The sequence below is a fragment of the Gobio gobio genome (genome assembly GCF_949357685.1).
Source record: "Gobio gobio genome assembly, chromosome: 1".
Lineage (NCBI taxonomy): Eukaryota > Metazoa > Chordata > Actinopteri > Cypriniformes > Gobionidae > Gobio > Gobio gobio.
In genome coordinates, this window is record NC_137097.1 from 39110434 (window position 1) to 39126719 (window position 16286).

The 16286-nt window shown below is 40.4% G+C and overlaps 1 protein-coding gene across 5 annotated transcripts in view; it reads left to right on the top strand.

The window, feature by feature from the left end:
- baiap2a (BAR/IMD domain containing adaptor protein 2a) overlaps positions 1-16286 on the top strand; it is a 134751-nt gene that overhangs the window by 107317 nt on the left and 11148 nt on the right. For all 5 annotated transcript variants that reach the window (XM_079829544.1, XM_079829543.1, XM_079829546.1 and 2 more), the window contains exons 7-10: positions 11009-11161; positions 13075-13308; positions 15197-15413; positions 15534-15735. In XM_079829544.1, coding sequence (XP_079685670.1) covers positions 11009-11161; positions 13075-13308; positions 15197-15413; positions 15534-15735 — 806 coding nt within the window. The remainder of the gene's footprint in view (positions 1-11008; positions 11162-13074; positions 13309-15196; positions 15414-15533; positions 15736-16286) is intronic.

The following is a 16286-nucleotide window of genomic DNA, read 5'->3' on the forward strand; positions in this document are numbered from 1 at the left end:
TATCTATAAACTAGTGTTTTCTGAGTCCGTGTTGGGCTGCAAAGATCAAGTTGACGATGCTGACTCACCATCTCCGCAGTAGTGAACGCACGCGCGCCTATAGAGGGAAAAGCACCTTTCATTTGGATTACATAATCAAAGTATTTGTTTTCGATTTGAATTGGTTTGTTTAAACATAGGTATTTCAAGCTTTCTCTAGGCCTATTTCTCATGTCTGTGAGGAAAGTGCATGCTGAGTTTCGGTTCATTTATGTGATGCGCTGCGGTTCTTCTTGCAGTCGAATACAGAGAAATGTTCTGCTCTTTAGTTTCCGTGCACTGTCAAGTGCTTCAGATTTGTCGTATTGTCGATCTTAGTAGCAATTATCTTGTCGTGAATATTGTATTGCGTGCTGTTGGCATCGAGCCTGGTGAAATGAAGCCACACTTTTGATCTTTTCCACATCATTTAAATCTATGTGGGTTGGGACGCTTACCCCCTATTCATCATGGCTCCGATAAGGTTTTGCTCCGTCCTTATGCCAAAGCGCAGCCGGTATATACAGAAGGATTGACCAGAGTGGACACGATCAGCTCCGGTGCCCATGTCAGAGCCGTAATGTGCCGCAGACGGGGTTACACACTACAGCCTCATGTGCGGGCCGCGTCCCTGAGCGTAAGCGCCATAAACTAATGTTTTTTCCACCACAGCCAATCATGCTGCATGCTTATTGGCTCACTGACGTTGATGAGATTAACCCCTTAGACAAGACGTTTTTTGATACGCGATAGTATCGAGGCAATTCAGTCGCACCTAAAAAGTATCGAACTTGATACCCAGCCCTAGTGAGTATTCACATAAACACTGTCAGTTCTGTTTTAAGTGAATGTAAACAGTTGAGAAAGAAAACACATGTGTAACAGTATAATGTATCAGGTCTTGCGTCAGGTCTTAAAGTGACAGCAGCTTAATAAACCTGCTGCCAAATTATTAGATAATATTAAAAATATCTATATGGCAGTTTTTTCCCCCCATGATATCGATGTTAAAATTGTGGACAGTGAAAATACTCAGTGGCTAGTAACTTTGGTAAGCCACTAGCCACAGTGGCTGGTGAGCAAAAAAAGTTAATGTCAAGCCCTGTTATAATGTTACTAAAGTTTTCTTTTTATATATATATATATTCATCAAATAATCTAGGAAAAATGGTTTCCACAAAATATCATGGAGCACAACTGATTTTAACATTGGTAATAAGAAATGTTTATTGAGCATCAAAGCAGCATATTAGAATGATTTCTGAAAGGATCAGTGTTGCCAAGTGCACGGTTTTGGGCTACTTTTAAATTGTTGCCACAGGGTTTTTTTTTTTTTTTCTGTGGGTAGGTCGGCGCTCTGACCCCCCCACTTGATGTTTCGACAATAGAGAAAATAGCATTGTGTTAGTTTTTGTTTGGCCACTTTTGTTGCACAGACCTGGCAACCCTGGGTGTGACACTGAATAATGATGCTGAAAATTGAGCTTTGCCATCACAGGAATAAACGACATTTTAACATATAGTCAAATAGAAAACAGTTATTTTAGATTGTAATAATTTTTCACTATATTATTCTTTGTCTGTATTTTTGATCAAATAAATCCAGCCTCGGTAGTAATAGTAGTCTGATATATTAATAGTTTGTGCAGGGTTCCAGGCATTACAGTTGCCAAGCAACACAGTCACATGCCGCATTAATATATAATGTTTGGTCACAAGTATGTGTTTGCATTTTACAACGACAATGCACGTTGCTAATCAGATCAAAAGTTGTAATTACGCATTTAGATTATAAACAATGAGCTATTATATCTTTCTGAGCTTCTAAAAGATCGATTCTCAAAACCTGCTTCAGTCCAAAGAACAGAGCGCCTTTAATTTTCTACCTCAGACTCTTTTTCATGTAAATGTGGCCTTGAGCAAGAGCAGGAAAAGTCAACTGATTTAGTCGAGAGCCCCAGGGGCGCATAAAGCAAAGTCTGAGCGCACACGCATAAATGCAGATACTCCATCCATATTACCGTAAATCACAGCACTATCTCTTGGAGTGATGGCGGTTTGGAGGTTCACGGATTGTGATTCATTGGAAAAGCTCCATGAACAAGCATGAATTGACTGCTCTGTCTGAGCATGTTCAAACGACTGTTTATGCACTCGCTTTCGACTGTTCTACCTCTATTCTCTCTTCTTTTTTTTTTCCTCTTCCTGTTGCTGCTGAAATAATTAGTCGCTGAAGTCCCTCTGAAGATGCTAATTAGCTAATTATTCAGTTCAGTAGAGTGGTCTGAGGTACAGCGGGAGGGATATGAGATTCGGTGGAGCTCTATGGAGCTCGCGCTTGCTGTAATATCACACGTTAACAGACATGTCATGCTTCTGAATGGTGTGGACTCCTCAGCGAGTTCAGGGAAAGCAATTAGAGTATCTACAGAAGAACACTTGCACGCACTGTTTGCACACATGACTCTGTGAGAGCCATCCAGGGATTGTTGCTTTACTGGGCTGGGGAGGAAGCTGCTGTGCCACTGGATGAAGGACTGCTGATGTCAGAGGAACGAGTGGAGCTGCGGCTATATCAGGCTAACGCAGCGGGACACGCAGCAGGAAGCGTTTAAGTTAGAGAGGGCTTTATACTTTACAACACGCGAGTGTTGCTCTGGACATAGAGGGATTCCACCTCCCATCTAGCACACAGCCAGGGTCCAAAGAACACTTTTCTAAAGCTGCAAATGCTGGGTAATTTATGAATATGTACTGCTTATAAAAAAAGACAATCCCATAAGAATAAATCATTTAGCTGAATATTTGCAGCAAACACTGCAGGTCCTTTTAATAATGTGCGCCACCTCTCACAAAATCTACAAACAAAAATGTAAAATCCTAATATTTAAATTTTAATTAATGGTGTAATGCACATGAAATGCTTACATGAAATTGCTCCATTATGATTTTGGCTTCCTTTGTCCAAATCCCAAGACAACATTCGAAGGTCCCCAAATCTAAGCTGTACCTCTGGTATGTTTTTTAGCATTATAATTAAGGTTATGTTTATATAACTAAATTCCAATTATTTTAAAGCATACACTATAGAGTGGTGCAGGTATTACGCCACTTTGTAGGCCAACCGGCAGTTAGCATCGCACTGGTTCCCTTGACAAAAAAACAATAGGATTTTTCCATAGGCTTCACCACAGACCTTATTTCAGCCATCTAACCAAAAACTCCAAAAAAAAAATCCATTGACTTTGGGACGATGGAACTGGAAGTGCTAAAATGCTAACTCGTTGTTGTTTAAATGGCCAAAAATTTAAATACAATACTAATAGCATGTAATATAAATCAGTGAGACCATTATAACAAATAGACTAATTACATAAATATCAGTTGTCACTCTACATCTCTGTAATCTTGTAGCTTAATCCAAAGATGATGTGTGATGCAGGCGAATGTTGACAATAAAAACAAAACTGAACAGAACAAGAAATTAAGCCAGAGGGGTGGAGGATCGAAGTCCGAAGCGGAACCAAAGTGATGATTGACCAGGGTGGAGCCAGAGGAACGATGGAGCCTGGTAGAGCCACATTGGCGCCAATGGGTCGAAGGGCCGTGGTGGAGTCCAGGGCTCGGGGGCTTGAGGCGGAGCTGAGGGATCCACAGATGCTGATGTCGGCTCACACACCTGGACAGAATCCGTGTTGGTCTCAGGCTCTGGGATGAAAGTAGCCTCTGCCGATCACTCTGGCTCTTGCTTCGTGGTGGGATCAGGCTCCAAGTCTGTGGTGGGCTCTGGCTCTTTCACTGTGGGCATGGCTGAATGCTGACTGGATTCTGGGTCTGGGGTGGGGCTGGTGTTCTCAACACTGGCAGATTTTAAAGGGGGACTCGCATCTTACCAAGACCCACTCCACATATTTGTGAATCTCTCTCAAGAGACATACAAAGACAGGCAAGCCTTCGAACGCTCGTTGAGGCTGGTGTTGAAGAACACACAAAGCGACTGGATGGGGTGGTGGGTAAGGCATGGCAGATCTAGGAAGTCCCTTGTGTGATGCTCGAAGGAGCAATCCCCCTGCTCCAGCAGTAGGAGATGAAAAGTGGGGTTCCATAATTCCATAATTTAAAAGTCATTTTACTGTTATAAACTTATCTTGGTCTCACATTCTGTAACGGTGAGTTGTAGCTTAATCAAAAGACGATGCATGATACAGAATGAACGGTCAAGGATTATAAACACAGACAAGAACACAACTACCGAAACTTTAACATGAGAATTAGAACTCAGGCGAATGTTGACAATCAAAACAAAACTAAACAACAGAACAAGACATGATCGTAATATGACATTTTTAATAAAATCATATTTTAATGCTTAGTTTTATGATCAAAGTTGACAGAACATAATGCTATGCAATACAAAAATTGAGAGATGTACAAATATGTACAATATTTTGCTAAACAACTTTTGCTAAAAATGTATAAATTGATCAGATGACAGAAGGCATGTAGATGAAAGATGACAGATTTTGTATAACAGGTTTTTCAGCCAAGTTGATCATTTAGAGGCCTTAGAATTGTGCGCATCAATTATGATACAGTAGGAAAACATCACCTGTTTGTTACTCAAGATAACATGCATTTTAGCTGGGCTCTGGAAAATACTGGGATTTATAGCGTGATTTTGAGCAACAACAAAAAAAATACATTATGCATTTCAGAATTTCCAAAAATTAGGTGTGCAAGGTAATGCCATAATATCACAGTATATTTAATGCCACTGTGTGCAAGCTGTGCAGGGGTTTTTTTTTCTTTTGAAATGTCATCTTGACAAACACTTTTTGAGGTTTCAGTCGTTTCCTGTTCAATTAGATATTGCAGGATCTTGGATCTAAAATACCAAGTTTTCAAAAACAGTAACTGCAACTATGGTATTTGGGTGGAAACTCTGCCCTTTCAAAAACATTCTGTAAAAATACCATGGTACTTTGATACACATCATGACACTGAATAATGAATCCATTTACATGAAAGTACTGATTTAGTGTGGTTTTGTAAGGGTATTCGTTTTAGATGAGCAGTTCATTGGAATAGCCATTTCTTTTGTGTAGAGGAATTCATGATAGTGTTGACAGTAACATAAGCATAACCATAACTGTGTCTGGAATTTCCCTGCGGTACATGTGTCTTTGGTTTCACTTGTTAGAGAAATGTACTTTGTGTCATAATAAGGTTGAGCTGGACTGGTTCAGCATGACCCAGAGTACAACACGGCTGTTCTTCTTGTTCTCTAAATTAAAGTAACATTTTGTTGGAACTGTAGCCTCCCTTTGGCGAGAGAGATGAGGCTGCTTCAAAATTGGTCTTCATCATATTCTGATTGGGGTCGGGAATATTTTTTGAATGTTTTTTAAATATTTACACTGTGTAAAAAGCATATTTTCTTAGCGATAATTGCCATTTACAATAAGTGAAAATAGCGATAGATGCTTTTTACCCCAAGTGTAAATAGCAACTAGAATTGTAACTAGAAACATATTTTCTTAGTGATAGATGATATTTACACTAAATTCAAATAGCTGTAGGTGCTATTTTTACTTTATTTTGACAGATGCATACTATTTGCACCTCAGTATTGTACATTAACAGCATTCAATAATAACAATTATTATATTTATTAAAATGATTAAATGGATGCCGCCTTAATGGGACAATAAAAGCCCTCCCTACACCTACCTCTAACCCTACCCAATAAATGCTTTTATTATTATTAAACATTTCTTTAGGCACTTTATTTCCATTTTTAGAATATTTTCTTAATTTTTATTGAAAGTAAATGCCTTTCCAATGTAACATCGAGCTCGGCAAAAGGCGGATTCAAACCCGTGTCAGTCACGTCAAAACCTAGATCCTTAAGCCTTACGCTTTACTGACTACACCACTGAAGACATTTTGAAATATGTGCGTCTTTTTTTAATCCCAACCAGGAATTGTTAGGCGGAGTTAGTGTGAATAGCACTTGCCAACAAGGCACGCTATTTGTACTTGGTGTAAATAGACACTCCGAATAAGGAATCAAGGCATGGGCGCTGAAATCTTACCGTGACACCAGTATAGGTACCATGCAGCACTTCTCTCCACTGTCTCCATCAATAGCTAGAGCATATGTGCTAAATCCACATGACCTATGTAACATCTTTCATAGCGGCTGATTGAGTAGGTCTGACAGCTTCCATATATGAAACAAAGGGTCCTGCCTTCTCCATCCATCACGCCATCAGCACGCCTGTCACCCGCGTCATGCCTGTCCACACTGCCATCTTCTGTCATGACCTGTAATGCATCTTTTCATCAAACATCATTCCCCATGTTCTATATTTGCGTTGTGCTTTTCCTCATTTCACCTGCTATGCTGTCGTACCTCACCGTGTCTCTTTCACACTGCAGTACTCTATGACTCATAGTAGAGTTGTATCTGTATTTTTATTCTGGAGGGGAAATGAAAACATTCTGCTTTATCTTGGCTGTAAAACAAGTTCGCTTCTCTGATTGATGTATTATTCTGCAAGGCAGGAATCTTCCAAAAGTCCAAAAATGTACCCTTTCTTAATGCAGTCTTTTTTGTCAGCAAATAATGTTTTGCTTGAAAATATGTAATATTAGGGAAGTATAAAGAGGTTTTGAACAAGGGGTTCATGTTTTTAATCCATTCATCAGTAATTCAGACCTCTATTTTTCAAACCTAGAGACTATGGGTCTTCAACAGGGGTTCCGCAGCAACCTCCTGCTGGGGTTCTGCCAATTATTTGATCTCAAGCTAATTTTTTAAGTTTTAGGTCAGCTAAATCTTTCATTGTCCCTCCCACATTAAGGCTATATGTTCACACTGTCAGTTGGGATTGACAACCACATTTATTTACATGTGCAAGTCTTGAAGGCTACGTTCAAATGTTCAGCTTTTGGAATTGACAACCGCATTTACTTACAGGTGTGTGCCGTTCAAACAGGAACTTGCAGTAGCGTCTTGAATATTGTCTGTACGAATATGCAACGGGACTCAACCCCATATACTCTTACCAGTAACCATAGCAACAGTGACCAAAGTAATATAAAAAATGGTGGCATCCATAAAACTGAAAAGTCTTATAACTTTTGATACGACAAGAGTCTAATTGAGCAATAAGTTTATCCATCAAATCTCCGTTATCCAACAGCAGCTTTCATATCTGGGTGGAGAGCGGAACATTTAAGTTGCGTGTAGAACACAAAACTGACAGGAACGGCTCCAGTTGAGAACAGTGACTGGATCTAAAACCTTCAGATGACACACAGCTCATATCTCCGACACTGTAAACCACACACGGTAGACACATTCACATATAAACATTAACCAGCGAACATAAAAAGATCAACTGTACTTGCTTGATGCGCAAGAACAGACCATATTGTTTGCAGTGTAACACACAAGAATGAACCTCATTGGTTCTCGCACGTAAAGCGATAATGCTTGAGCTTCCATTTACCACAACTGATGTGTGCATTAATAAATGCATTAATATGTGAATAAAAGCCTAAATTAAATCTGTTCATCATATAAAGCGATCGAGTCTCTTTAGGGAATTTTGACTAAACCGCTCATATGGATTAGTTTTACGATCAGTAAAGTGTCAAATTGGTAGTTATGTAGTAGAGTCTCTCAGATTTCATTTCAATTATCTTCAGTTGTGTTTCGAAGATGAACAAAGTCTTCCAGGTTTGGAACGACATGAGGGTGAGTAAATAATGACAGAATTAACATTTTTATTTAAATACTTCCCATTTTCTGGAAAAGAAAGACAGTACTTTTTAAATACAAACATCTAGGGGTTTTCCTGCTTAGAGAATTATAAGGTGGTCACCTCTGTCAAATTGTGTGCAAAGTCAACAAAACGGTCATGTGCAAGATTCTCTGAATAATATTGATATCTTAACTTCATATTTCTTTTAGACAGAATCATAATTTCTGATGAGCATATGTTGTCCGATGTTCAACAGGTTAGCTTTTTGTAGAATAATGCTTTAACTTGATAATTGTCATTTTCTTAAACCATCTAATTATTAGAACCCCTAAAAGACATTGCTTGTCAAAAGCAGCTGTTTAACAGCTAAAAGGAGCCCTTTTGCAGTGTAGTTGAACATAAACATAGCATAAGGTCGTTATACATTGCATTTAAGCCATTGTTTTCATCTACATAGTGCACGACCAGAGGCAAAACATCTCAGCCTCCTGTTTTTCATTTTTCAAGTGTTTGCTTTAGCCAGTTGAAGGCACAGCACAAGTGCATGTGTGTGCACATGATCAGGATGGTACCACATCCACCTCATTTTGAGCCAGCTCTAATAAGAGTAACTTTTGTCAACTTTTTGGATTACATTAGAATTTAAATGACAGAAATGGACTAAAAGCCACAAAACTTGCATTTATTTGGTCTTTAATGCCATCTTCTGTTGCTCTTCAACACATGTAAGCCAGTTCCCATCAGTGTAAAACTAGCGCCAACCTGTGGTAATAACTTCAAACTGCATGTACTCAATTCAGTCAGGACCTTGCATTTTGTGGCAGTGTCGTGAACAAAGGTTGTGTTTTATCTTGCGGATACTCAATCTAGTAAATACTCTCTTCAACAAGCTCTTCTTTCAGAGAATTCAGTCCACGGGATCCAAAGTAGATGGAAGTCCATCAAATCTCTCTATAAAACTCTCTCCTGCTGGTTTTACAACCCATTAATTTTACATCCCAATCTTCATCTGAACGCAGTCAAGCTTTCGCCGTGTGACTAGGAGATTTTCTGCTCCATTAGATTTCTGAATCTGACTTATTCATCTGCGTTCACTCCCTCTACAAGTCTGTTTTTTTTTTTTTATTTGAAGTAGTTCCCATCATTGATTCTTGGTGGTGTCTGAAGTACTTTTCTCACTATACTGCTTTTCTCATCACTCGTCTCATGCAGGCCAATATAACTGAAATGCATGATAATACCAGTGGGTGATGGGGCGTCCCCCTCGTCCTGTTGTGGGTAAATTGGAATAGGGCACTAAAACACCTGGATGTGTTGAGATAATGAGTTCTGTAATGGTTCTGACATTTCTGGCAGCTGAGAGTTCCCACTGGGCATGTGAGAGAGGGAGATGGCAAGGTGATTATGGACCAATCAGCAGAGAGCGGGTAGAGAAAAGATCCTTTTAGTATTCATAAGAAAAACTATGGCACAGACATCTAAAACACATTCATATATTCACAGCTCTCCTACTCATGTTTTAATCTAGAGCAGAGTCACTGACAAAACGGCACTAAAAAGCACCAATTTAGTAGTGCCATAATGTATGAATATGATAATCATTCAGTACCATGGTACAGTCGAAATAGTTTTTGTAAGACATAATCGAGACCCTGCACACTACCACAACCAATTATTTGTCTCTACATTCACATAAAGTTTTTAATCAGTACCAAAAAAAGTTCCACAGCCTGTGAGAACATTTTTAAAGGGATAGTTTGTCCAAAAATGAACATTCTGTCATCATCTACTCACCCTTTTTATTATTTTTTTTTTTATCTTATTATACAAAAGGTGAAATTTTGATGAAAAGCCTGGCTGCTAAAGCAAATGTTCTTGAGCATCAAATCCTCATATTTGGAATGATTTCTGAAGGGTCGTGTACGGTGGCCGAGAAGTGCAAAACGAATCACAATTCTGAAAACAAAAAAACAAATTCAAAAACAAAACAACAAATTATAAATGCAATGGCAAGTCTAAAAACAAATTAACAAGCTAAAAAAACACACAGACAATTCCGAAAACAAAATAAGTCAGAAAACAGAACGACAAGTTGGACAAAACAGAGAAAGTCGATTCACGTGTGCATGTGTAAATATTAGAGCCGTCTATTTTACTGGGTAATTTAGTGCAATTGTGGAGAAAGAAAAACGTTTCACTTTTTAAATCTGCCTACCACTATCTGGTTGGGTCAGTAATTGTTGTTGTTGTGGTTTCCGACTTGCTATTTTGTTTTCGGAATTGTCGTTGTGTTTTTTTTTTACTTGTTAATTTGTTTTTAGACTTGCCATTACGTTTATAATTTGTTGTTTTGTTTTTGAATTTGTGATTTGTTTTGCACTTCTCGGCCACCGTAGTCATGTGACAAATACAGAGTTTCGTAACGATATGTTCATGCGTTCATAAATACAGCATTTTACTACACAATTAGAAATGGCCGACGCCCAAAATACCCCAACAATTGGATATCATTGGACTCTGAATGTTTCCCCGAATTTAATGAGACCCCTGTTAACGAAAACGGTTCAGACGTTAAAAGCAAAAATAGCCATTATTTCATATCTCTGGACCACTAGGTGGCGCTGCTCCAAAACTGTGCAGGTACCCTTAGAGATTCTAAATTTGCTGTGGTGAATTTTTGGACTGTCCTCTATCAGTCTGCCAAATTTCACAACTTTTTACCATACAGTTCTATGGGCTGCCATAGACTCAAGTGGAAGAAGTCATGTAGAAAGCAGGGTAATACTTTTTATTAAGGGTTTAATTCTCGCAATTAACTAGTTGCTTATTAGCATGCATATTACTAGCATATTGGCTGTTTATTAGTTCTTATAAAGTATATATTAATGCCTTATTCTGCATGACCTTATTCTACATCCCTTAATCCTACCCAATACCTAAACTTAACATCTACCTTACTAACTGGTAATATGCAGTAAATTAGGAGTTTGAGGCAAAAGTCGTAGTTAATAGTGAATATGTGTTCCCCATACTCAAGTGTTACCGAAAACAAAAGAGACTCCAAAGAACCATGTAACCATCTTAAGAAGCAAAAAATGGTTCTTGAGGAAGGTCAAAAGGCCATTTAAAGAACCTTTAAGAATGTATATGCATGATTTTTGTGTGAGTTTTGTATGTTCACCATAGAAACTAATTGTTTTTCCCTTTATCTTCCTCAGTATGTTGAGACCATCAGCAGTAAACAGAGTGAGCTGGAATCCTTCATTGCAGAGGGCTACAAAACAGCACTTTCCGAGGAACGTAGGAGATACTGTTTCCTGGTGGACCGTCAGTGCGCCGTGGCCAAGAACAGCAGTGCCTACCATGGCAAGGTGAGACCCAAATGCTTTTTCTTTTGCCGTACAAGATAGACAGCATCACCACCGATGTACTTTCGTAGTCTCTCCTGTAATATGGCTGAAGACAGCAGCAGTTGCCATGGCAATCCCCGAAGATCACCCCTCACTACCGTCTCCGTTGGGCACAGTTTGTTTGGGCTTATTGCAAAGATGAGATTTATTCTCCCCTGCAATTGTCTGTGTTCCAAAAGTGCCTGTGAAGTAATGCACGCCATTTCTGACATAACAATTATGCGTAATAACTGAGCCACTTCCCCACGTTAAAACCTCATCATTGTAACTCCAGACTGCATGATGAGCAGTTATTGAGATCTGCAGGTGGTCCCACCCCATATGCAATCTACTTAAATGCCCCGTTTTTGCATCTGTATACTTATGTGTGTGCTTGCACATGGCTATTTTGTGTAATATATCATTGTATAACTTGCTCTGACTAAACCGTAAACCCTGATCACGGACGAGACGTGTGGTGCTGTCTTCTGGGAACGTTGTTGAAGCTGTAGGGAGGGGCGGAGAAAAGCCTTTCGTTTTCAAGAACATCCTGTCCAGTACCTAATCAGTATGGAGGCGTGTGTGGGAAGAGTTCAGAAAGGGCGCGCTGAAGAGAGAGAGAGCGAGTGTGGTAGAATCGGGAGCCGTGAGTGTGTTGTGTGCGTGAGTCACCAGGAGTGGGCGGTAGGACGGAGACGAAGGCCCCTCACCCACACTGCAGTGAGCTGTACTGTAAGTGGTCCGAGATGTGAGAGACCCATTAGCAGTTGCTCAGAATCAACAACAGTCAACTGCTATGAAAATGACGTGAGGTGAATTATATGTTGAAAGGATTGTGCAAAAAGCTCATGGTCAAAATGGTCGCTCGCTTAGGGTTAGGGCTTTTTCAAACCTCTTAACCCCAAGTTGAACTTTGCCACATAATCCCCTCCCCCACCGTTTGTGCTAACCAGTTATTACATCATTTGATGACGAATCACTTGATGGTTAATTTTCACATGGACAATAAAAAGACAAAAAAATATCCCGTCTACTTACATTGTTGCAGCGACCTGAACCATATCTAGAGACCACATATATCATAGATACTTGGGGTGGGACCCATTTCAGTAGTAAGCAATCACCTTAACAGAAAACACCCTAACAACACATTGAAAACAACTCCGAACACTCTAGCAACCACCCTGAACATCCCAGCAACACACCAAAAACCAGTCAGAGCACCGTAGCAATCACTCTGAACACCATAACACAAAAACAACCTCTCGGAACACCCTAAAATGACCCAGAACATCCCAGCAACACACCAAAACCAGTCAGAACCACCCTAGCAATCACTCAGAACACCATAACACAAAAACAACCTCTCGGAACACCCTAAAATGACCCAGAACATCCCAGCAACACACCAAAACCAGTCAGAACCACCCTAGCAATCACTCAGAACACAATAACACAAAAACAACCACTCGGAACACCCTAAAATGACCCAGAACAATCTAGCAACCGCTTAACACCCTAGCAATACACTAAAGTCCACTCTGATCCCCTTAGCAACACACAATAAACCACTTAGCATACCCTAGCAACCACCTAGAACGCACTAACAGCCCAGCAAACTCATCAACCATAATTGAATGTGTAAAAATCAAGTCACGATTCTGAAGTAGTAACAATAACTGTAATAACTCTGATGTTTTGGCAGAGACCACAGTTACCATTACCATGGTCATTTTTTTACATGAGGAGCAAATGTAGTGGTGTAAAGCCAACAGATGACATCTGGCATCTCTCTCTTTTATTCACTTATTCAGATTTTACATTTTAGCACACCATTTATGGACAAGATTTTCCAATGTCATTCTAAACACCTTTCCCATGGTGCTTCTTTGTAGGGTAAGGACTTGTTAACCCAGAAGATCCCGGTGTGGCAGCAGGCCTGTTCAGACCCCAACAAGCTGCCCGACAGGGCCATGCTGCTCGCCCAGCAGATGACCTCTGGATCAAGCACCCTCATCTCCAGCCCTCTGCACTCCTCCAAGGGCAACCTGGTCATCTCAGATCCCATTCCTGGAGCCCAACCGCTGCCCGTACCCCCGGAACTAGCTGCCTTCATGGGCCATCAGGGGGTGAGTAAAGAATATTTGCCATCTGTTTCACAACATAAAGGATTGATTGTTGGTCGGAATATACAAAATAACATTTCAAGCCTTGCATATCCTGATGTGAAAAGTATGTTCATTTGCATACTGCAGCATTAGCTGAGCGTAGGATGATTCAACCTCTTAAAAACTCATGTCTGCAGGCAGTGCTTTAGTCGAGTGGCCCCTCGCTAGAGCAGAATGCTCACACAATGTTAATTGTGCCTCTACACCCATAATGCACTAACGCTCTATTGGTGCAGCTGTTCGAGTGATGCTTGTATATCACAGAGATTGTTTAGAAGTATGTGGCCTTGTCTGCTGGCTTAAAACCCAGCCTTTTGTGTTTGTGGTAAGTGGCCAACCGATATTGGGGGAGGGGGGGTTGCCGATACCTTAGAGAGCAGTAGTGATGCTTCATGAAGCTTCGAAACCTTTACAAATCTTTTGTTTCGAATCAGTGGGAACGCCCCCCCACCGCCGAACCATTGAACAAGTGTCTATGGCTGATTTACCTGATCTCTGATCAGTTTTATACATTTGTAGATATTTTAATTATAAATTAGTATAATTAAAAGGAATAATAGTAGCTAATAGTCTCTTGGCCTGTTTAGCTGAGCAATCCATAGAACAAACAAAACAGCCCTGAAAACTGATAAAAGAACACATATTATACAGACATTTGACATAATCTTATTACATGACTAGTTCATTTAATTGTATTGATTTTACGCTCAATAAAACATTTGCAATGGGTTTGTAAATGGGATTTTTATACATGTTTATGCGAGTTGCATTTACACTATTCGGATCAGCAGGTGTCGCCAAGCGTGTGGTGTTTCAAACGCTTCGAAACAGTGAATGATTCTGCAAAACTATTGGTTCAGTCGATTCAAAGCTTTGAAAAGCTTTGTTTCTCCCATCACTAGAGAGCAGGGTGGCCGATGGCCGATATCACACTATTTAGAGGTCTTCAACCCTGCTCCTGGAGACCCACTGTCCTGCAAAGTTTAATTCCAACCTGTTTCATCACACCCGAAGAGCTTGATTAGCTGGTTTAGGTGTGTTTTATTAGGGTTGGAGTTAAACTCAAGAGCAGGGTTGAAGACCTCTGTAATAATGTATTAAGCCGCGTTTCCACCGCTGGAACTTTCCCCAGGAACTTGGAGTTTTGGGTCTAAATGATTCCGGGTAAAAATTTCCCCCTCAGAAAGTCCCTGCTCGCGAGGTAGTACTTTTTCAAAGTTCAGGAACTTTCGGGGCTGGGATTTGGGTGCTGAACATACTGACTGGTTGAGTTCACGCAGCATTTTATTTCAACCACCATTTTTAAAAGTCTGTTGCGGTGCGTGCAGTAAGAGTTGTTTGCTATTCAAATCAACAATGGAATTTAAAAAAATATGACCAATGGAACGACAACGAGGTTCAGGCTTTATTAAGCTTGTATATAGAGGGCGAAATCCAGTGTGAACTGGAAAGTCGTGTGCAGTCCTACATTACTGGACTAATTTGCCTAATCTTCTTGGTACTTTAGACCGCAATTGAAAAGCAGACAGCAACAGGTCTGGGGGAGAAAAAAAGGTCCCAGGACAAATTGTTCCGTGTAATTTAGGTGGAAACGCTGTTTTAGACCAGGGGTTCCCGACCCCATTCCTGGAGCCCTAGGAACGTGGTTAGGAACCCCTGTATTAAGTTGTTAAACAGACAGAGAGAACTTATAGTAAAGACACTCAGACACTGGTATTCACAGCACTGTCAAAATAAAATAATTATTGGCCGAAGCCAATAATTATTAAAGACCAAATATCACTTAGGCTATATATCGGTCGACCATTAGTGTCTGGCATCGCTTACTTGGTGATCTTTATGCTTGCAGCGGCTAATGGGTCCTGATGGCATGTCTCTGGTGAACGGGACGACGGGGGTCCATGGAGATGACTATTGGAACGAGGGAGGGGTCTCTCAGGGAAGACCGCCCTCCCCACAGAATCAGTCTCAAACGCAGAGCCAGCCCCAGAGACAGGTCAGCGATGTCTATTCCAACACTCTGCCCGTCCGCAGGCCTCAGCCGGCTAAAAACAAGACCACTGTGGGTAAGAGAAGCCAACCCTTCCACACAACCTTATGTGCAAAAAAAAGCTTTCGATTTGGAGAAAAGCTCTATAAAAATGGAAGGAATTATTATGATCATTAATAGTTGATTCGCTCTATAGGAGAGACAAGAACTCTACCCAGGTCAAGTTCCATGGCGGCTGGTCTGGAGAAGAACGGACGCGCTCGCGTACAGGCCATTTTCTCCCACGCCGCTGGTGACAACAGCACCCTGCTCAGCTTCACTGAAGGCGACATCATCACCCTGCTGGTGCCAGAGGCTCGGGATGGCTGGCACTATGGGGAGAATGAGAAAAACAAGATGTAAGCGCTCAATGATTTATGTGACCCGTGCTGGCAAAAGGAGTCGGAATGCGCATGGGATAATTTTGAGCTATAGGCAAAACAAGTGAAAAAATTTGAGGTTTTCACAAAAATGAGTTCATTAAGCCCTCGTCTAGTGATCCCAGTGCTCCAAATAGCAATTAAACATCTAAAAGTATCTTTATTTGTACGTTTTCTGAGAGGAGTACCTTTCATTTGTGAATGAAAACGATCTTACTCGCGCTGACTGACAGATCCGACGCGTGCGCACAGACGCCTCAGACCCGCCCAATCCCAATATACACAGAATTACAGTATTTCAAAATATCTGTCATGACGAGTATTCACGCAGACATTACCTGTTATGGGGAAAAACATCTGATATGTAACATAATAAATCAACCATGCGGTACATTGTCTTTTTCATTAATGTTAATCAAACAATTGCGGTATCATGGAGAAAAAAAAAGTTTAATATATATATTTCCTATAGATATTTGGTTTTGTGTTATTACCAGGGATTTTAATGTATGGTTTCTTGGTGATTCTGT